General features: G+C 47.0%; 2 protein-coding genes across 4 annotated transcripts in view; one reads left to right on the top strand and one right to left on the bottom strand.

The window, feature by feature from the left end:
- Positions 1–198: 198 nt before the first annotated feature.
- Positions 199–14,336, top strand: TGM4 (transglutaminase 4). The gene is made up of 14 exons (XM_063407095.1): positions 199–644; positions 3,951–4,130; positions 4,266–4,369; positions 4,699–4,828; positions 5,480–5,598; positions 6,973–7,080; positions 7,637–7,811; positions 8,292–8,427; positions 8,701–8,804; positions 10,060–10,311; positions 10,971–11,318; positions 12,744–12,913; positions 13,374–13,510; positions 13,990–14,336. Exons 1-14 carry the CDS (start codon positions 629–631, stop codon positions 14,129–14,131), a joined length of 2,121 nt encoding a protein of 706 aa, XP_063263165.1. The 5' UTR covers positions 199–628; the 3' UTR covers positions 14,132–14,336.
- A 721-nt stretch (positions 14,337–15,057) lies between these two features.
- ZDHHC3 (zinc finger DHHC-type palmitoyltransferase 3) overlaps positions 15,058–22,723 on the bottom strand; it is a 37,986-nt gene continuing 30,320 nt past the window's right edge. For all 3 annotated transcript variants that reach the window (XM_063407034.1, XM_063407043.1, XM_063407052.1), the window contains exon 7: positions 15,058–18,916. In XM_063407034.1, the coding sequence (XP_063263104.1) occupies positions 18,674–18,916 (243 nt within the window). In that variant the 3' untranslated portion in view covers positions 15,058–18,673. The remainder of the gene's footprint in view (positions 18,917–22,723) is intronic.

Raw genomic sequence — 22,723 nt, 5'->3', positions numbered from 1 at the left:
TATCTCCCTTGATGTCCACCTCATCCTGTAGGGAGAGGGCCAGTGCTAGGATCCTTCAGCTTTTCAACCCACATGTGTAAAGGCTGGATTTTAGCACACAGCTCCAAGTATTTCTGTCCCAAATGTGATGACAAAAACCTCATTAACTTGAAAGAATGTTAGACTGGTCCTAATGGGGAGCACTGTTCTCCTAAGGATTAAATATTTGTGGGCTTCCTTGTAAAGTTAGCCCTGGAGTTGCAGTTCTGGTGACCTGGATATTAGGGCATAGGTGAACTCTTACTCATGTAGCTTATGATTTTACTGTTTGTCACTGAAGGGTCTGTCCACTTGTCATCTGATTGTGCAAATTCACCTTCCATGTGAGCCAGGATTTAAGTTTCGCTGTTTTTCAGGGTCTGACTATGTGCAGAGGGAATTGTAGTCTCTTTTTTTTTTTTTTTCCACGGGAACTTCCTTTCTCGAAACACCACCCCTTGGCAGTGGACCTGCTGACACCTCAGAGCAAGACAGATAAAAAGGACAGCCTGTCTTCCTTCTCCACACTCAGAAGCAAGTGGCAGACTACTCAGGAGCTTGGAAGCTGCTGGCATCACAAGCATCTCAGATAGAAACTCTGACAAGAACCATGTCCAGCAACACTGGTGAGTTTTTAATGCTTTGTATGATTTGTTAGGTATGAGGTTTGGCAAATCTCCTGCAGGGAGAGTAGCAGCACCAGAGGTTCTCACCCCTCTGATTGTCCTCTTTCCTTGAGGAAAGAAGTTTTGGTACCAGCGCTGCTCAAAGGGGATCAGTTTGCTCTGGCTGTGCAAATTCTGCTTTTGACAGATTGGTAATTAATTGCAAGACAGCTCATTTTTCATCACTGTTCTTCAACCTGTAGACATCTGGTTCTGTCAGTGAAAATGGGAAGGAAATGCAGCTTTTTTAAACTGGTCCCGCATCAGTGTTAAAAGAATTTCTTTCTTTCAGCTACTTTGTCATGTAGATTATTACTCTTTAGTGATGGCTGATAGCACCTGATAGAAGTGTCAAAATAATCAAAAGGAGTATTTGTTTGGGCTTGAGGTCTGTCCCATGGCTGTCATGCCTGCCCTGTTGTCAGGAGATCCTGCATCTACCTGGAAAGGTGCCTGAAGGGTCACTCCTGAAGCAGCAGCTGAACCAGCACCACTGGCCAGCCCAGCCCTAGAATGCCCAAAACCCCTGGAGTTTGGGATGTAGCTGAGCAGATGCACATGTGGGCTGGGTGGTGCCTGCAGAAGAGTTGGGAGCAGGTCTCCACGGCTTTCAGGAGGGGAGGCGTGTTTTGACACTGCTCTGAGTCCCTCAATTTCAAACCTCTGTACTCCGAATGTGGATGAGCTGAAATTTCCCAGGAAGTCTTGGACAACAGCATCTTTGGGATGTGATCTCACATCTCTGGGATGTGCATGGAGGCTGGCAAAAATCAGGAGTAAATTTAGGGATCCAAATTATGCTTTCTCTTGAAAAACTACAGTTCTCATCCCAATTCCCTTCTGTCCTTCTGAGCAGCCCTTGTTCCCACTGAAGCCAGACATACTGTAAATACCCTGCTCCATATTGATAGGTTTTTAAAATCCCATCACCTCCTCATCATAAGGGAAAAAAGGCCTCACATACTTACCAGTGCCAAGGTCTCATATGTCCATTTTTGATCACTGGTCTCTTGAAGCTCTGAACATCTCTAGACAGGCAGCAGTGCAATGGGGCTTGTGGATTAGTAAAGGAAGGAGCTCTGTAAAGGATAAATCATGGAACTAGGAGACAAAGTACCGCCTTGAATTTTTTTCTATTAAATAAGGAAAAGAAATCTGACAGCCTTTGGGGTTTGGGTTTGTTTCTGGCCTGGCCCAGAAGCGAGCACAGACAGGACTGTCTCTCAAAGCCTGAGCCTCTGTCCTGTGAGCGGGCGTGTTCTAGGTACACTGGGCTCTTCTATAAATCACTGATTTCCGTGTTGGCAAACCAAGGTGCCTGCAGGCAGCTGGACACAGGGTGTGTGGGGGCCCAGCTCCGTGCCCAGGGCAGGAAGACGAAGCAGCAGGCGAGGGTTGCCCAGGGAAGATGAGCTGCGGCCAAGCCCCCTCAAATGTGGTGATGGGTGCGCCACTGGCTCGCTCTGAGGCATTCCTTGGCACAGGACACCGTGGCAGTCAGATCAAAGGGTATCACAGGTGTGTTTGCACAGGAATAAGTGCAGCACAACTGATGGGCAGTGCTGAGTGGAGACAGGTCTTTGGCACTGTGCTCAGCACGGTCAGGAGACATTCCAAGGCAGCTGTTGCCAGTGAATGTTCCCTGTGCATCCTCAACAGAGGTTGACAGCACTGGTGATGTCCAGAAATGGGATGGATATGCAGCTCCTAAGTTAAGAAATGCTGCAAGGATGGATTTCCTAGGGCCCTTTCCCACAGCTATCCTATGTGTTTAACTCTCACATCCCCTTGCAGCCCACTCCCAGGACCAGGGCTTTCTGGTATCTTCTCATCCCAGCACCAGGGTTTTCCATAAAGAACAAGGTTGAGCAGCTTTAGTGTTTGGAGATTTGTTAATGCTGAGGAAAATGCACTTCCCCTTTGTCCTCAAGAGGGCTAAGCAGCTAGTTCCAGATGAAATTTTTTGACATAAATGTACACACACCCCATTGCGCAAAACATCAGCCCAAGGCTGACAGCTGGCATGCAGCAAGCAGACAAAAAGCACTGGAAGATTACATTGGTTAATAAAAGATGCTGGTCAATTTTAATTTGTTGTGCTATTTGTTGTGCCATATAGATCTGTTATGTAATAAAGATAAATATGGTTTATATATTTACTAAGAAGAAATACACAGAGGTAGTAGTCTGGTCAGAACCCTTGGGTGGTCGGTTCTGTTTACTCAAGGCTGCAGTCACTGCACAGCCCAGGTTGCAGAAGGAGGCATGCCACTGATTTCAGCCTGCCCTGGGACCAGCCCTGCATGTGGCATCTCTCACGCCACAGCAGCTACCAGCAGATTCCAGCCCCTTTGGTGTTAGGGATGGCTCTTGTTGATACTCAAATTTGCATGGTTGCCAGGTACCATGCAAATTTGTCAAGACATTTGGTGAATTAATCTCTTCAACCATTATGCTTTTGACTTGCTAATTTCAAAGTCACCGTAACCCGTTTTCGCCTCTCCCATGTCTTCATCTGAATCACTCATGAGAAGAGTGCTTATGAGGTATTGTTACTCCCTACCTGTTCACACGGAATGCTCTGGCTTTTCCTGCTACCACTGGGCAGCCTGCCAAAGCCTGATGCAGTGACCCCCAAATCTCCATCATCATTCAAAGCTGAGGGCTTTCTTTTTGCTCAGGTGTGTCACTGGGTTGTGCCTCTTGGAGCTCCACTCCTATGCCACAGCTCTGCACCACGAGCTACTGGACACAGAGATGCTGAGGCCTTTCCTGGCCCTGCTCCCATCCAGAGTTGCGGGAGAGGAGACAGCCATTTTAAATACTGTATCTTAAAAATCAGCTGCTGTGTTGAGAATGAATGGGAGCAAGGCACTTGCAGGGGGTTCTTGCTGGGGAGTAAATCTGTGCTGAAGCCAAATGGGAAAAGCAGCAGTTGTCGTGAGGGGGCAGTGCTTTGGGGTAAGTGTTCTACAGCAATCCATCCAGAGCAGGGACAAGCTCTTGCCTTGCTCTCTGACTATCCAACCCTGAGCTGCTGCAGCAAGATTCTGCCTCCTCCCCCTGCATATCTGCCCAGGGAGTCTGAGGTTCATCTCTGTGTATTTTTTAAAATTTTATTTATTTTATATTGTCTTATGCCAGATCACTAGATATTTTTTGTTACTCTAGATATTTTGATGACTCACAGGGCTGTGTCAAGAAGAAGAAAACTGTCTTTATGGCGAAAATTACCATCAATCTCTTCTTTTTTCTCTCTCTTTCCAGAGGACAGTCTGAAGGCCACTGGGATTGACCTTCTGAAGAGCCAGAACACCCGGCAGCACCACACAGACGGGTACAACATCAAGAACCTGGTGGTGCGGCGTGGGCAGCCCTTCCAGGTGCAGGTCAGCCTCAACAGGGAGCTGAGGGCTGGCGACAAGCTGTCTCTGCGCTTTGGCATCGGTAAGGAGCAGTCCCTCTCCAGCCACCAGGCAAAGCCAGAGAGCCCCAGGAGCATCCAGCTGCCTCTTCCTGGCGCTGCACAGGCCTTGCAGACCTCTACAACCCTCACACATATTGTCTTGGGTTTGTTTCTAGGTGAAAATCCAGTGAAAAACAGGGGGAGCCTGCTGTCGCTGAAACCGGAGCGGGAGGATTTCAATGGGTGGAAAATCTCCCTTGTGAAGAAGGATGGCAAAGAGGTAGAGCCTGTGGGCAAGGGGCCCAATGCCCAGTACCAAGCCCATCAGAAGCTACAGAGCAAAGCATCCTTGTACCCCCATCCTGACTTCCCTTAGGCCTATGATTTTAGATGGGCAGCAGCCTTGTCCTGCTTGTTTCATTGCTCCCCCCATGCACAGGCAGGCTTCACCCTATCCCACTGCCTTCCCCTTTTTCCCTGCAGGGACCTCCATGGCCCTCAGCTGTGCCACTCGTGCCAGTTCTGTGGCACCATGCTTGTGCCATGCCTGTGGCCGTGGTGGCGTGCATCATCCATCTCTCATGCCATCTCTCCTTTTTGCCTCCTCAGTGCCTGCTGTCTGTCACCAGCTCACCCAATGCCCCTGTGGGCAAATACGACCTGCACGTGAAGACTGGCACTAACATTTACAAGCCTGAAAATGGTGTCATCTACCTTTTGTTCAATCCTTGGTGTGAAGGTGAGTGATCCTGCAACTGGGAGTGATAATTACTGCTACCAGGGATTGTCCCAGGTGGAATTTTACCTCATATTTTCCCTATTCTCTTTCTTACATACATTGCTTTTTCCCCATAAAACACTGTAAGCAGCATCCTCATGGAGCCAGTGAGAAGCTGGATAATAGCAATGAGCCAGCTCCTCATTGGATATTCTCCAGTGCCAGGACATAGGGGGACATCTATCTGTCACATGTGTTTGCACTTCTGTATCATCTCTCCTTGTTTCCCTGAGCCAACCAAAGATTATCAGAGAGAACTGAGTTGGCTTAAGATCCAGAAAAAAATAACCAGAATAAAAAATTGTGTGGTTGGTGGGGATCGGTTCCCCAGTTCTCTCTTCTGTCTACCTGGTACTCTGCAGCGTTCAGAAATAAGATTTTTGCAGTAAGAGTGTGGTCATATAGCAATGGACCAACAGGGGGAAGTGAAAGATTAGTCTTGTAGGAAATTCTTTCATGATAGGAGCAAAAAAAAAATGGGAGTGCTGCATGGTCATCTGTTGGTGTGAATGCTGCAGATCCTTGGTTACCTCAGTTTAGTTTTCCACAGAAAATTTCATATAGGGTGTGCAAACCACCTGATGTCTGAGGGTTTGGGATTTTTTTCTCCAGATGATGTTGTCTACATGGCCAATGAGGCTCAGAAGAAGGAATATGTGCTCAACGACACCGGCTACATCTATGTTGGGTCTGCGTACAACATCTACAACAGGCCCTGGAATTTTGGGCAGGTAAAACACGGCTGTCTTGTCAGCCCTATTACCCTTCTTCATCCCTTTGGTATGAAGCCCATGAGCTACTTTGAGTAGCTCAAAGTGCTGGAATGACCCTGCCAGCTTCATTGGGAGGGCTCACCTGCTTAGAGTAATCTATGTGCCTACATGTGCTCCCCGCCCACAGCTGGGCAACAGGGTTTAGTGGCACTTTTGTAGTCAGATCATGTGACCCCTTGGAAAAGGAAATGGAAACTGGGGTCAGGGTGTTTCTGACTGAAAAAAATCCTGTAAGAAAACTCCTGCTCTCATGCAACTGTAGGTGTTGTTAATCACTCATGAGACATGGGGAGGGCTGATGGGGAAAAAAATCTGATTTACCTGTTGCATCATAGTCAGAAATAAAAAGGGTAAAATTACTAGTTGTCACCTTTCAAGTGGTGCCTTCACTGACAACTGTGTTCAGGACACAATCAGCCACTCTCTCAGGAAGGGTGTTCCTGCACACTGCCTCTGAGATAACTCCAGAGGAGCAGAATGTCAAACTGGCTTGGGCTAGAGATAAGAGGTGAATGCCAGAGCAGATTTATTTGCACCCTTTAGAAAGCACACAGGCATCCAAGCAGAATATCCTGCACCCTATCCAGACAGAAATCCCCACCAAAAATGTTCAAATCTGGGGGTTTTTTCTGTTTTGTTTTGTTCTATAAGTCTACAACTTTCACAGGATAGCAGAATATGTATCTGCAGGACTCACATAGCCCAACAAAGGTGCTCACACTGATGCCTTTACACTAAAGGAGCCAAAGGGCATCATCTGTAGGGCTGTTCCTATCCTAATATTTATTCTGCTGTTAAGCAATGAGAATTGATATTGATATTCTGACAAGCTTCATTGGATCAGATGTTTGACATTTTTCTGAACTGGACCTCAGGGAGTTTTATCAGCAATTGCTAATTAGGAATCTTTGCTGTAATAATTAGCATTTACGTACCTTTCTTTCTTCCAAGGTTTATTTTGTACCTCTGTCAATAGACTTAATATCAGTAGAGATCTTAAATTTTCATTACTCTTGTGAGTAATTTGCAGAGTTGTGGGGGTATGACGTTGGTGACTTTTGTGCACAGGAGTAAAGATTGCTTGGTCAGGTTCCAACTGTTTGCAAGACACGTGAGACAGGCTTTTGTCTTCCAAGGCTGGGTTTCATTTTAGCCCTTCTTTGGAGAGAACAGCTTTGGGAAGCCACACAGCCTTGGAAATTCAGTATCATAAAGGAAGTTTAGAAGTTAGAGCTAGTCATACATTTTTGTCTAAGTACATGCTTTTTAGTGACAAGCAAATTCTGTTTCAGAGCGGCATATAAAAATATATCCGTTTTCTCCCCAAAACAGTTTGAGGAATTTGTCTTGGATGCCTGCATGTATCTGCTGGACAAAAGCAAGCTCAGTCTGACTGAAAGAAGGAATCCTTCAAATGTGTCCAGAGCCATGTCTGCTTTGGTAAGCCTCTTTCAGTGAAGTGCTTTGCCCCTCCATATCTTCCCTCCTCCTTACTTGCTCTTCTTTCCTTGGGACCATGAACACCATTTCAGGAGGCATCTGAAATAGGTTCCTTTGGGAAACTGCAAGCAAAGAGACAGAGGCATTTTTGGATGGAGAGAAGAGGCAAACAAAAATGCAGCATATTCCCATCTCCAAAGCTTGCAGCTGTCCCAGTGGTTGTCCTTCCTCATCAGTTGTGTTGGTGGGGCCAACACAAGGGTTGTGTTTTGGGCAGGTAACTGCTCTCTGTGGTGGGACTCTTTAGGAGCCCTGTGGCTTAAGATACAAGATGCAGGTAATTTTTACTGCCCTGAGCAGAGGTGCCACCTCCCTCTAGATATCCAGGTGGAGGCTTTCTAACCAGAGGAACCCCCAGCCAGCACCAGCAGCTTTGATGGGTCCCACATGGCTGTGGAGCACCTGGGAAGCCACAGGGCAGGCAGAGACCCTGGGGTTTAAGCCTCATCTGCCTCATCCCTTTATTTTTCTCCTTTGCATGTGTGTATGGCCACAGGTTAATGCCAATGATGACAACGGAGTCCTGATGGGGAGCTGGTCAGGGAATTACGTTGGTGGAACATCCCCTATGGATTGGATTGGGAGTGTCACAATTTTGCAGAAGTACTACAAAACAAAGAAGCCTGTCCGCTATGGCCAGTGCTGGGTCTTCGCAGGGGTCCTCAACACAGGTGAGCAGTGACCCACCTCCCGTCTCTGACACCCCCATTGCTGTGCTAGAAAGCCAAGTTACTGTGCCTCTGAGCAACAGAGGTGGCAGGGTCTCTCTGTAAGGAGAGGCTGAGGGAGCCAGGGCTGCTCAGCCAAGAGAAAAGAAGGATTTGGGGGTCTGATCCTTGTGTGTAAATATCTGACAGGAAGGAGAGGGGCACAGACAGGCTCTTCTCAGTGATGCTCAATGACAAGACCAGAGGTGATAGGCACAGCCTATCTGAACCTGGGAAAATAGCTTTTTTCACTGTAAGGATGGCCAGCATTGACACAGGGTGCCCTGAGAGGTTATGGAGTCTCTATCCTTGGAGATGTTCAAAAGCCATCTGGACACAGTCCTGAGCACCTGCTGTAGAGGAGTGGGCAGAGGGGTCAGATGAGACGATGCCCACCAGTCTGAGGGATTTTGTGACCCTGTGTTTTGTCTGTCTGTGCTGCAGTCATGCGTTGCCTGGGAGTGCCATCCCGCTGTGTGAGCACCTTCGATTCGGCCCACGACACGGAGGGGAACCTGACGGTTGACATTTACCTGAATGACAAAGGAGAAAAGCTGAACATAAGCTTCGACTCTGTCTGGTACTGCCAAATGGGGCTAACGCCTCCTACTCCCTGTGCTGCCTTGCTGTGCCCCATTGCCCAGCCCCAGCAATTCCTTTGAGAATTTCACTACTGCTTGGGGTTTGTTGCCCTGGAGAGAGAGAGAGAGAGAGAGAGAAAGCCAGGGGGTTCTCACAGGGTTACCTGCAAATACCCATTAAATCTGCCCTTACTAAGGGATTAAGGGAGGAGATCATGACTCTTCAGGCTGTAACAACTCACTCCTTTTCTTTCCAACCCAAATGCACACAGGAACTTCCACGTGTGGAATGATGTCTGGATGAAGAGAACCGACCTGCCAGATGGGTTCAGTGGCTGGCAGGCAATTGATGCGACCCCTCAGGAGCAAAGTCAAGGTAGGATTTGCCTAGAAAGGCTCTTCTGCAACTCCTGAGGGAGGCAGGGACATTTTGTGTGAAAAACATGCTTCTCAGTCAGCAAACCGGGTACTCCCCACACACGGCTTCATGCACTGGGGCAGTGACACTCTATAGCAGCAGGCCTCACTCCTGCCACCTCAGCCCAGGATGGAAGGAACATCATTTCTTGGCAGGCAGAAAACCAACCTTGTGGCAACGTGAAAGTTGTTTCAGAGGTTAGAGCACATCTAAGTCATTGGGGTCATGAGCCTGTTCATTGGTAGATGGGAGGAGTGACCACCAAAATTGGTGACTACACTCCCTGCACAGGTTCAGGGAATTTGAAGGTGGAAAAACCCCAGAAGGTTAATCCTCAGGGAAGTGCAGAAAGTGGAATATTGCCTAGAGATCAAACAAAGGTATCTGGACACAGTTGACTTCATAACCTCATACTGAAATTGGCTAAGGAAGAAACTTTCTAACACAATTTTGAAAGATTAGGAAGCAGGTATACATTATTGCAGCACGCTGGACACCCGGAGGATATCTCCTCTAATTGGGTGTATCATTAAGCTTTACGACAAGGCATTTATTGCATCATGATCATACATATTCATTAGAGTATACAGCCTGGCTAATACATCATTTCTCCTAGAACTAATTTGCATGCATCTGCCCCTTACTGGAAGGCCTCTTATGGTCCTGGAGCGTCATCCGAAGGGGTCTCTGGTGGTTGTATTCACTAAGTACCCCCACCATTACAGATGACCTTGCTTGAACTTCTCTTCGGGCACATGCTGTTCTTTCATGTCACATAACATTGCCACAAAAGCCACTATATTGCTCATTATCTGTTTATTGACTGGTTCCAGCTACATTTAGCATCCTGTGTGGCTACTTCAACATTCTTTTATCTACTTCTTTAAAACACATTGCCCTTGTTTGGACAAGGCATCGTTATGTTCCGTTCCTCTTATCAAACTGAGCTGTGGCTTTTTAACCTTAAAATTATCTAAGTGAGGGGAAACATGCAAAAGCTCCTACCAGACCTTGGTCATCTATAAAATATTCCCAAGCAGCTGTGGGATAAATGAGAGGTTTTGGAGTTTATAACTGAGTTGGAGGACTATTTACTGCTAAGTATCAACTGCCATGGCCACAGATTCCTGCTTGAGTGTGTCTGAGTATGGAGCAACACCCGGAGTCACTGCTCGTGTTTGGGAACTCATCTGGTACTGAATGCCCTTTGCAGGTCGTTTCCAGTGTGGCCCGTGCCCGGTGAAGGCTGTCCGGGAGGGAGATGTGTACCTGCCCTACGACAGCAAGTTCGTGTACGCGGAGGTGAACGCTGACAGAGTCTACTGGCTGGTCAGGAAGGTGAACGGCAAGGAGAAGTACTTCAGGCTTGGCACGGAGACCCAGGACATCGGCAAGAACATCAGCACAAAGGCCGTGGGGCAGAACAGGCGAGAAGACATCACCTGGGAGTACAAGTACCCCGAAGGTAACAGACCCCGTCCTCTAACGCAGTTCCAAAGAAAAGACCCTGACCGTGCAGGTCACCCCACAGCACGTGTTGTTTCCAGGAGAAAACTGCAGGAGTAGCTGCAGTGGCAAACTCAGCGTAAGGCCTGGAGACCCTCGGGAGGCAGCACTGTTCCCGGGCATCCTCGTGCCCGCAGTGACACCTATAGGCTGCTCTTCAGGGACACGAGAGAGCTTGCTGGCAGGGAAAGAAATGGGCTGAGTGATGAACCTAGTCATCAGGCTGACCTTTGCTTTATTTCTTCATCCTTCTCCGTTTTGTCTTTCCATTCCCCAAAAAATATTGGGGGAAAAAAATCCCACATTTCCTCCCCACAGTTCTCAAGATCCAGCCATGTTGTCCTAGACTGTTAAACATTTCTCAGTGAGGAGGGCAAAAATATCAGGCTGAAATATTTAAGAGTATCCATCCTCTAAATTATCTCTTCCAGGAAATTCTTCCAGTCCAGAATGCTAGAGTTAGATTTAGTGGTAGCACAAAGCAAGAAGTTGTCCTGAGCAGCGGCTGGAAGTGCTCTGACATCCTCTCTGCTTATTAGCAAAAGCATAAATAAAGGGAAGATAGCTCTGGGTGAGGAGACTGAGATACAGCTGTCACCCATATTTTTCTTCATCCAGGGTCCAGAGAGGAAAGGATGTCTATGCAAAGAGCTTACAGCTTCCTACGTCCTTCGAGGTTGATGCCTCGTTCAGGCTACGCTTCAACTGTGCAGACACTAAGCGGGACCATCCAGCCTTTGGCCCCGAATGAGCCAGTCACCAAGACTGGGCTCCACCTTGAGATAACCAATACAGAACCTCTGCATCCTGGCAACCCCCTTGAAATGGCCATCAAGGTGAAGATCTCTACGCCTGGGAACTGGACCGTTGACCTTACTGGCTCCTGCCAGCTGCAGTACTACACTGGAAAAGTTCAGGCCAATCTTGGAACTACCAAGGAGACCCTTAATCTTGAAGGCCCATCTGGTAAGCACAGAAAGCTTGCTGTGTACAGTAAATTAGTAGACTAATTTACTGTATCAATCTGGGGTTTGTACTGGCTCCACTAGTATACCAGTGTATGGCTCTGTAGTTTGTGAAGAGCAGAAATTGCCTGCCTAGAACCTACCTCCCTCTTAACTGCATTTGGAAGTCTCAGTTACAGACTGGGGTCCCTCTGTAGCAGAGACCAAATATGAAGGCCCTGCTGCAGCTTCAAGGAGGTGGTTAGAAATACATCAGTGTGAGCACAGAGAGGTTTTCATGGCATGAGCGAGATGTGCTGAAGCATCTCCCTCCTATCCTCACTGTCTAAACATCAAAGATGTCACCACAGGCTTTGTGTGCATCCATGTGGATCAGATCCCTCACAGGATTTAGATGGCTGGACATTTCAGCCTTTTCTTATTCTTGTGGTTGTCACTCTAATTTGAGTGGTGGTGATACTGGTGAGTGTTATTTCCTGAATCCTTTGCCCAAGCAAATTCCCACTTCACAACTGCCTGCCTGGCTGATCCCTGGAGCTGTTTGCTGCTGTGTTTTGCACATATTTGAGTAACCTGGGTTGCATTTTTGATCCCACGCAATGTAACTGAAATTTGCTAAACTAGAGATTAACAAGTGATAAATAATTAACAACTCTTGCTGATTTCCAGCATGAATCACTCACCAAAAAAAAAAAAAAAAAAACAAACCAAAAAACCAAAACAGCAACAACAACAAACCAAACCAAAACAAAACCAAAGTCTTTGCTGTTGATGAGTGCTGAGTGTTTTCACTCGTATACTGTTCCTGTCAAAATGCAGCAGGGTAGGACACAAAGGTAGCTCTATATATACATGCATAGGTATATACATCCATACATATATACATACATACATATATGCACTTAGGGAAACAGAAAAGCATTTTTGGTTTTATTCCCAGAAATCAGGAAGCTTTGCAGCTAAAGCGGTGCTCAAGCACCAGCACAGCTAACGTCGTGGCTTTTCTGAGCCACTGGAAGGTTGTCCAGGCAATTAAAGATATAACCTGAAGTGAAAGGCAAGCCAGCAATTTTATAGCAGGCAGAGAAACCCTCAGGGGTGCAGGCTTTGATGTAGCAAACTTTCTGCTCCTCTGCCTCCTCCTGAGTGCCTGGGCAGCCAGGGATGAGGACTGCTGAGGTGCTGGATGCGAGCCCAAGGCAGTGCTTGTCTGAGCAGGGAGATGGTGGGAGTCAGCCACCCTTGCCGTGGGCTGCATGGGCAGGTACCCACCCAGCCAGGGCTTCCCCCCGCAGGGACTGGCCAGAAGGGAAAGCAGGATGGGCTCAGCAAACATGGCTCATGCCCTGGGACCAGCCACCAGAGCCGAGTTTGCCCCCCAGTTCCTGGGCGTGTGATGAAGCAAGCTGTGCTTTCTTTCCTGCAGAGATGCAGATCCCCCTGAAAATCGCACCTGACGCGTACATGAAGACGCTGTCCTCCGTGGAGGATGAAGTTCTCATCCTTGTCACTGCCATTGCTGAGGTCAGGGAAACAAAGGACAAACTCACCAAGGAGACCTCAATGAGATTCCAGTATCCCCCCATCACTGTCCAGGTGAGGCAGCTGCCAGCTGGGCTCCTGGGGGACAAGGGTTAAAGCTCTGCTCAGAGCAGCACCATAGTGGTGTTACCATTCCCTGGGGGATCTCCCAAACAGCTGCCCCTGGGTGCTCGGTTCTTGGCATCTTATTTGGCTATTTAACATTCATTTGAATGTTGAAAGCAGCCATGAAATGAAAGTTTTAAAAGGGGAAGGCAGGGGCTGCTGGAGAGAAGGGGATGGGAGAGGATAGTTTGTACAGGGCCTATCTCCAAGCCCACAGATCTCCCTCCTGAAGGAAAAAGATGTTGAGAAACCAGCTGGGAAAAGACAGTGCTTCAGGAGGGTGGAAGGGATATGAAGGGGTTGTCCCCCACCATGCTGATGGTGAGCAGACCTGCAGCAGCTCTGACATCTTTATTACCCCTCTAATCCTCAGTCTTTGGGTTTGTTTCTCTCTTTCCTCCTCTGCCAGATGCCAGAAACAGCCAAACTGTACAATGACTTCACCTGTGCATTCATCTTCAAGAACAAGCTGAATGTGACCCTGGAAAACTGCAAGCTGCTGGTGGAGGGCTTGGGCATATTTAAGATGACAACATTTGACCAGGGGTAAGGAGATGAGCCAATGAAATGACCATGGCAGGACTCTGCCCTTTTTATTTATTTTTTTTTTAATATCCTTTAAGAAGCAGTTAGGAGATTTGGAGTAAGAGGGACCTTTGTGTTTGAAGCTGCACAACATTTGGCCAGAAAGACCCACGCAACAGTTGACAGGCTCAGGGCAGATGGGCATGACAGGGGCTCCTCCATGCTCCTGCTGTGCTGCCTGACAAGTGTGAACACAGCTGCTTCCTTCAGAGCTGAATTTGGTGTTTCAGCTGTATGAGGAACTCTGGGGAAGGTCCCAAGGATCACCGGGACCTCCAGACAGTACCACCCTGCCCCTTTTGCTGCAAATTGGTCATGGGAGGAGGGGAACACCCACCCTAAACACATTGCAGTGACTATTTCTTTAAGAGAAATACTTGAAAAATGGCAAATAACCCTAATTCATGCTGGTTCTATTTTGGTTTTTCCTTTGTCCTTAGAGATATAATGCCTGGCAGGATCATGAAGTCTGAAATAATATGCACTCCGACAAGACTAGGAGAGAAGAAAATAATAGCCAAGCTGATCTCAAATCAGATCAAAGGGATCTCCACAGAGAAGGCCATCCTCATCACCGAGTAGGATCAGTGCCTTGTCAGTGTGCAGATGTTGGCCCTGCTAAATGTATCGCATCACTGGGCACTTCTTGCCTTCTTGATTGCTGCACAGTACTCTTAAAGGAAAGAGCAAAAATGCCTTAAAGCTAAGGGAATTAAACTGGCTTAAGGCACAGTTGCATTGATTACAATTAATTGTGATTCAATAAAGATTGTGAAAATTGACTGTGTGATTTGGCTTGATGATATTGTCGCACTGGGATGGCTCTGAATGCATGAGGGGATGTTCCCATCTCAGACCAGGGATCAGAGCTCGTGTTGGTCGCAGCTTCAGCCAGAGATGGGTGTGAGCCTGGGAGGGGCAGCAGTGCTGTGTCCCACACGGAAGGACACACGGGACCTCACTGCACCAAGGGCTGCTGGGCAGCTCAAGGAACATTTCAAGCAAATCCCTCCTGGGCAACACCCTCTTCCTCCCAGCTCACCATCTGGGGATTGTACCAGCATGTGCCTTTCCTTGTCTTTAGAGCTCAGAAAGAGCAAACCCAGCACAGTCTCCCCAAACACCATTTTTCATACGTCTTCCTATCCCACTTCTTTTGTGGTTTTTTCAGGCATTTTGGAAGAGGTGCCATCTCCAGCAGCATTCATTACTATTGCTTCCCTAGAAATGTACAACCCCTATTCTTCCCCTTCCACCCCAAACACAGCTGGACTACAGAAAGAACCTCGATGTTCTCCTGTACATCAGGAGCCCTTCCAGCCATAGTCACACTGGAGAAGACAACAGCTGTGCACAGCTGGAGCCTGCTGCTGCACTGCACACCCCAGCAACTCCTGAGCCCACCTTTAGCTCGGATTTCTCTGTCCCACAGCGTGGCCAGCAGCAGAGTGGCACTGGGTTTGCCAGCGTTTCCACAAGTAAAGAGGAAATCAGGTCACACGGTAGTATAGAGGGTAATTCATCTGTTTATTTAAAAGGCAAATGCTCAAGCATTAAGGCAGTAGAGTGGAAAAAAGAAATGGTGACTACATCTGGTTATGCGCCAGCCCATAAAAAGGGAAAAAAGGAAGGACATAAAAACACAAAAAGGCGTTAACCACTCTCTTGTGTTTCAAAGATTAGGGGAACTCCCAGAGGAGCATGCAGGTGGCTGCCCTGACCCCTGCTGGCCCTCTGCCCAGTGCTGTGTTGCTCCACAGCAGCACAGGGTCCCTGAAAGGCCACCTCCTGTGGTGGCACAGCAGGGAGTGGGAGCTCCTCTCCACAGGCAGCGCGGGCACAGGGTCCATGTGCAGCATGTCCGCAGAGCAGGGAGGAGCAGGTGGTGCTTGGCAGATGCAGTGTTAGTTCTTTAGAAAGTGCAACAGCAACCAAAGGCACAAACAGTTACAAACAGCAAAAAAAATGTATTTTATCAAGGTATGTAAATTCCCTATTTGCATAAAAACCTGCTGTAGAAGACACCAGGTGAGAAGTACGAGAACACTTTCCACATACGCCATGACTCTGTCCATCCTATATTAACACTTCACATCAGAGCAGTGGTGGGATCTTCAGCAGACCATGTCCCACTGAGCAGTGCAGGGGGAGCATCCTCCCCAGCCCAAATTTAGGGCACTATGAGCAGGCTCTCCAGGATGCCTTTCCTGGGACCCAGGACCATAGCAGCATGGTCTGAATATGGAGGCATGCTCTAACAAAGGGCAGGAAGTGTGTAGAGGGAAGGGAAGGTAAACAGTGAGCATAGTTTCAATTCAATGAAAATCGTGCTTGGTCTCAAGCTACCAGTCAGTCATTAAAGAAGGAGGTTTATACAAAAGCTGTGGATAAAACAGATTTTTCCAACTTGTGAAGATTTGTGATTTTTGGCAGTTGTCACACTATATTGAGACAGAAAGGAGGCACACCAAGGTATGGAAGGGGACACGGGAGACTGATAGCCAAGAAACACCAGAATGGATTTGCTGGGCACAGGAAGTCACCCTGCCACATCTTGGGGGCACCACAGCTGGAGCTGGCTGTCCATGCTCTGTGTAAGGCACAGGGACACGTCCCTCTCTCACTCAGACTGTAACTGGAGGAGGGGAGGTGACTGTTGCGACTGTTACCCTCCCCGTTCACACTACTTTTCTGTTTCCCTATTAAAAAAACCAAACCCAGAAATGCCAGCACCTGAGGAACAACAGGAGAGGTGGGGAAGCAAATGACAACTGTTCCCATGATGAGGTGAACCAGGTTTGAGGGCGGAGGAGAAATTGGGCTGCCTCCATCCATGCCTACCCAAAGCCATGTCCCATAGTAGGGTCCCTGTCGTAGGAAGCATCCGTGGAACGCAGCGCACAGGGGTCTCTCCCAGGCTGCCATCCCTACACCCCTGCCTCCAGGCGATTTTCAGCCATGGACTAGTTCCTCCCTGTAGCACCATTCCCACTGCAGACACAGCACCAGAGGCAGGGTGTTAACTGGCTGCAGAGGCAGAGCAGCAAGCCAAAATCAGAAAACATCAGCTAAAAAGGGCACTCCTCCTCTTTCAACATCCCCATTGCTCCCTACAGGAAATCCCTTACAGACCTGTGTGTGTCCCTGATGTCCCTTTCCTGTGGGATGCTGACAGAGATGAACATGAGCTAGTGCAGAAGGAGGAGAGCTTCTTCCAACACCCTGCTGTACTGGGTGTTGGAGACATTCAAGACCTCATGTCTCAATGACATGAAAGGATCTCATTTCCCCTCAAACGGGTGGTGTTTCTCTTTATCCCAAAGGTTATAAACATGCAACTCCTAATGATGTTTTCTAGATCTTCTTTTCACTGACATAGAGAAGAGACATCCAGAGGGAACAGGGGATTGGATAACTATTCAGAAATACCCCCTGGATTTTGGTGAAGCTGTCCTCCTAACAGTCAAGGCACTCTATTTGTTCGCAGTACCTTTGCCAGAAAAAGGGACTTCTGTGGCAGAGGACAAGCCCAGGGGAGAATCTCATCCCTCAACAGTAGCCCTAATTATTGCAAAGATGCTGAGGGGTTAAAAATAAACAGAAAAAAAAAATCTTGCACAAATTCCGTTTGATATTAGTCCTATAAATAATAAAAACTTCATATAGGTCTTTCACAATACCATGCTTTCATCCCAAAAACTCCTTTCTCTTCTTTTTGAGAGGAAGCAGTTATCTTTGGTTCAGGTTATGGGGGAGGGGGAGATAAAAGCAAGCATGTTCTGTGGGGGGAAACCAGTAGCATATTTCTAGTTATCTAAGAATTTAATGACAATTAAATTCTAAGGGATGTGACAGAAGAAGAAGAAAGAAAACACAAATCAAGAACAGTCGAAATTAAAGGTAGCCTGACATCTGGAGGATGCCAAGTGTTTGCAACGCATCTGAATGCAGCAGCTGGCAACACCTCTGCAGGACTTCGCTGCAACCATGCCTCCTGCAGTGATGTCCTCTTGGAGTGCTGGGTGTTCCTTCCACAGGTTCACCAGCACTCTCCAGGGGCTGGCTGCAAGATTAGTGTAAGGAAACCCGGCGTGATGGTACGTACTAGTAGGACAGTGTTAAACCCCAGTAAGATTAGGAGGCATATTCATTCTCTATCAACTCTAGCTACCAAGAAAAGAAGAGAAACCTCTAAATTAGACAAGTCAAATGGAGAGAGGTAGTGCTTCCATCACAGGGTGTTCACATTGCCCTGTCTTTGACTGCACTAACAGCCCTGGTGCCCAGCCTAGACCACTTCCCTTCTTCCTGGGCTGCAGAGCTCAGCCAGGCAGCTCCCACTCCACACATCTTACACGTGAACCACATCCTTGGGGAAAAGCTTCCCCCCACCAGCACCAGCAGCTCGACATCCCAGCCAACATTTGCCCATTCTTGGCTGTACTGGCCGTGGGTGAATGCTCCCTCACAAGCCCACCACCACCTCTGACAAGCACCACCAGTCCTGGGTGGTCTCACAAGCACAGAGGTCAAAAATTAACCCCTGGAGGTATTTCAGAGCCCAAAGGAATCCCACCCAGGGTGAGCTCACCCATCTGCTGCACCCATAGCCCTGTGTCCCACCTCTGCTAAGACCAGGGCACCAGCAGCATTCATAACCCAGAAGCAGCAGCCATGGGATGGGATGGGCTGGGCTAAGGAGGATGCATTTTTCCAGGAAACCTTCAGAGCTGGCTAATCTCGCCATCACACATTTAGTCCTCCAAAGGGCTGTTAAGAACAAATGATTAACCAGACTCCCTAGGATGGCACATTTCTGGGAACTGGAGCCAATCTATCTTACAATTATAAAATGTCCTTAAAGGCCATGTAAGAAAAGATCAATGAAGCCATTGACACAGGTCTGAAAAGGAGCTTATGAACCACATCACTTATGAAGCTCTCTCTGGAGATTTGCATTGCTTCTGCTAGTGCTGTAGTATCTGTTCCAGACCAATACTCCTGAATTTTTTAATGTACCAGAAAGTATGTTACAAAACAACCCTTAAATCTCCAGCACAAGTAATTATATATATATAAAAAACCAAACCACCTGAAAGGTGTTCCAGGAAAAGGACGCTTTGCTTATTCATGTGACATTTGGATGGCAACATCTCGAGCCAGAAACTGCTCGATTTCTTCTTGGGTCATTATTTCAGATGCAGGAGCTGCTGCCACTGCTTCAGCTGGCGCTGGGCTCTTGCAGTTCAGGTTTGAGAAGGGGTTGAACCAGCCCAGGGAGAAGGCACCTCCAAACGCCAGCTTCATTCCTTCCCAGCCGCTGATCTTCTCCCAGGTTGGCTTCTGGTTTTTAAGTCGCTCGATACCCTGCAAGAAGAGAAGAGTTTATGGTCATCTCACAGCAGGTATTTGGGCAGCAGGAATTGTAGCACATGCAGAACTGCCTGCCTAGAGCCAGGCTGATGCTACTCCAGTTTAGTTAACAAGACAGACACTCTGCATCACTGAGAGTTTCATCTCCAGATTTAACAGAAAAACCCTCACACAAGATCAGATTCAGGACAGCCTGAATCTTCCTGATGTATTTTGGCATCAGTTGCTATTGATTTTTAGGGTATAGAGATGGCTTCTGAAAAGCCAGCCTTTTGAGAAACATGGGCCTCTTCTCACATAGCTTTTTGAACCCTTCCAAGGAGAGACAAAATACAGTTACAACTTAAGAGTTTCACCTCGTTTGGTCATTTTTTGCAATAGTTCAGACACAGACAAAATACTGCACCTTTTTCCAGTGATCAGCAATTTACCACCACCACATCTAGGCTAGAGACTAGAAGTTCACTCTGTGCCAGTTAAGAGCAAATATTTAAGAACACGTCTTCCATTTACCAAAGTGTCGAAGACAAATCACAATGCAAGCCAGATAACCTGCTGGAGAGGTGAGAAAATCTGTACAGGTTGAAGTGGAGGCTTCTAAATGGGACCAGAGCCTTGGTCAGTCACTATTCTGATACATTCTCCCTCCAAGAACATCACTTTTAGTAAAGCAAACATTTTGATTGCACTTAAAGAACAGATCCATCAAATTTAGGCAGCAACATTTTTTTCCTGGTAGTTTTCTCCATGTAGAAATAGGGAACTAAAATTTATTTTCCCTAATGATTTTCTTAAGGCTACCACTGTGTGAAATAGGGCACAGTTTTTGATGCCCATCTTCTGCATCATATAAGAGATCATGTCAGATCTGCAGCTGTGTATGATGCACTTGTGATGATATACAAGTGAACACACAGGAAGTCTGTTCTTAGAGAAGCAAGAATACTGGATCCAAGTTTTGAGAAATTCAAGGAAAGGAAAAAAATACGCAAATTGAGTTAAAACTCTAAGAAAGAACAGTTTTGGAAGAGCTAGATGAACAGTACACTTGTCACGTTCTAATTCTACAGATTTTTCTTGACAACACACAAAACATTGAAAGCTTTGCAGTGAGGGGAAAGGAATACACACAGCAGCTCAGCAGCACCACAGCTGCACTCGCTGTCAGCCTCACAAATAACACAACAGCAGCAGCTCAGTTTGCAATAACAGTGAGTTGGCACGAGCAGCCCCAGGAGAAAACACACCATAAACAGAAGCACTGCGTGCAAAGCTTTTGTGAACTCCATTCCTTCATTCATGCCCTGTTTCTCATGCTGAATTAACGGCAGTAAATGTGCAGAAAGGAATGATGCAAATGACCAAACTGGGATTCCTCAGGGTTCTAATTTGGGAAAAATTCAAGCCCTGAAGGACTTTGAATGCTAGGCACATGCCTGTGGCACCTCACTCTGCTCCCAAGCTTGCAAATGCACCATTTCAAGTACTCCAGGGAAAATCCCTTGCAGCCTCTGGTCCCCTGGGATGCTGCACTTGGTGTGCCACAGCCAGGGCCCGACCTTACCTCCCTGCTGGGCAAGATGGAGAGCAGCAGTTTGTGCACAGCACACCCCTTGGCAAAGTGTTCTAGCACTACCATGAGCTTTTCCTCCAGGATACTGCACTTCCAGCACCCAGTGGCTGTGCAACCAGGAGGCAGAGGCTTTGGCAGCCTCAAGGAGACCATCTTTGGTTGTGTGCTGTTCCTTAGTAAACTGCAGAGATTTCCTGTGTGTTAGAACAAACTGGCTGCACGCTGGAGCACGGCTGGAGCACTTACAGTGTGAGCATCTAGAGAGAAGGAAAACAAGTAGCACAGAGCAGGAGGAGAGACAGACAGCAGGCATTTAAACCCTTCCCTGAGAGCACAAGCTTCAATCCTGCCCACAGTCATTTGTGTAATCCGTTTCAATCCCTGCTGCCATCTAGACTGGGAATACAGATTTTGAACACTTCTGGGCAGCAGCCCCTCATTCCCTCCCCCCCAAAAACCCTGCTCACCTGCTCCTATCAGCATCTGCTAACCAAGGCAATAAGCAAGGTCAGGCTGAGGTTGTGCTAATGCCAGTCAGGGAGCAGTTCATCACAACAGCCAGGGGCATCCTTTCTCTCTCCCAGCCTGACCTCACTAATCTCTTCACAGCATGTATTCAAAATAAACAGAAGTTTTATAATTGTATCTTGATCTAATTTTGGCTGCTGGCCACACGGTCAGTAGGGCATGAGGTTATGCCTTAAAAAGAATCTAAGGGAGATGGAAGGAATGCACAGCTGTTGAAGACATTTCATTACTGTTAAATGAAACTTTAAAAAAATAAATATACTGACATAAACCTCTCACCACTATTTTAGAAAGTGAGAATTTTGTGTATTGAATTAAACCAATGCCTGTTTCTCTTTCCCATCATGCAGCTATTCCACTTAATAAACAAAAAAAGTGCTTAGAAAGGGTCATCTTTCCCTATTTCAAATCATGTTATTTTGAACCAATACTGAAAAGACATACACTGAGAAATAAAAAATACTGCACATTCCTCTTTAAGTAAGAGGCACAACATTGCAAACATGGGGACCAGTTAGACGAGGTTGACCTGTGACCACCGTGATGCTGTAGGATAATATCCTGTTTCTTCAACTACTACCCTTGGTATCTGCTCCTGCCCAGAGCCAGAGGAGGATGGTGGGCTGCATGGTCTGACCCAGAGGCAATCTGCAGGACAGCTCTTGAATGTTAGAAAAAATGCATTCGTTTCCTTCAATGCACTTTTAAGATATGAAAGGAAAGAGCAAACCAAAAAGACAAGCGTGGAGACAAACTGATGGTTAAGGAGAAGACATGAGAAGCATTGCCATTGGACAGCATGATTAAGGCAGAACTTGTCTTACAGCAGTTCCTTGCACACATTTCTGCATGGAGCACCACTTAGTTTTCTAAAGCAGAAATGCTCTGACTGAGTTTGTCCTTCAATTTCTCTTGACCACACTGAAACAGAACCAGCACCTGAAATCAGGTAGTCCTGACCATCAGCAAACCAGTAAGTCTGTCCTTCTCATATTAATACTGACTTATAGTACCATTCAAATTGCATCACACAAAGTCATACAGCAAGGGAATCTGACAGCCCAGGTTATCACCACAGAAACAACAGGTACCGCTGGCATTTCTGTGATGGTGCCTCATTTAAAAAATAAAATACACAATTTGACTGAAAGTATCAGTACTATATAATGCTGTTGAATAATCTGCACTTGGTTTGAAACAAGAAAAACTCAGTAGTTACACATTTTTGCACAATGGTCAAAAGGCCAGAACAATTTAATTAATCTTCCTCCAGAACACATATGTAATAAGGGTAATTAAAATAAACCCAGACTGGAATGTAGCATTTGTAATCAAAACACTTTTTGAAGCAGTGAACTATAGAGAGATGTGTTCACTAGTTAACTGCTTAGGTGACTGAAGCCTCTCCTCTCAATAGACCTGATTTTGCATCAAGGCAGCTTTAGGGCCAGATTCTCTGCCAGTTCAAATTATCACCTGCACATGTCGCACTGCCTGGACTGACCATGGCCGAAGATCCAGCTTAACTATTAAGCTGGGAGCATTCTCTGAGAAACACCATCACATACTCAATGCAGAGTTACAGCCTCTCCCAGCTGGTGAAATAAACCACTGATTAACAGATCAGTAAATTACCAATTAACTCACTTTTCAACTTAGAAGTTGAACACTGAAGTTAATTAACTCTTATATGCTTCTGC

This window comes from Prinia subflava, chromosome 1, assembly GCF_021018805.1.
Source record: "Prinia subflava isolate CZ2003 ecotype Zambia chromosome 1, Cam_Psub_1.2, whole genome shotgun sequence".
In the NCBI taxonomy this organism is placed as follows: domain Eukaryota; kingdom Metazoa; phylum Chordata; class Aves; order Passeriformes; family Cisticolidae; genus Prinia; species Prinia subflava.
The sequence above is the reverse complement of the archived record's forward strand: the minus strand, read 5'-3'. Positions and strand labels throughout refer to the sequence as shown.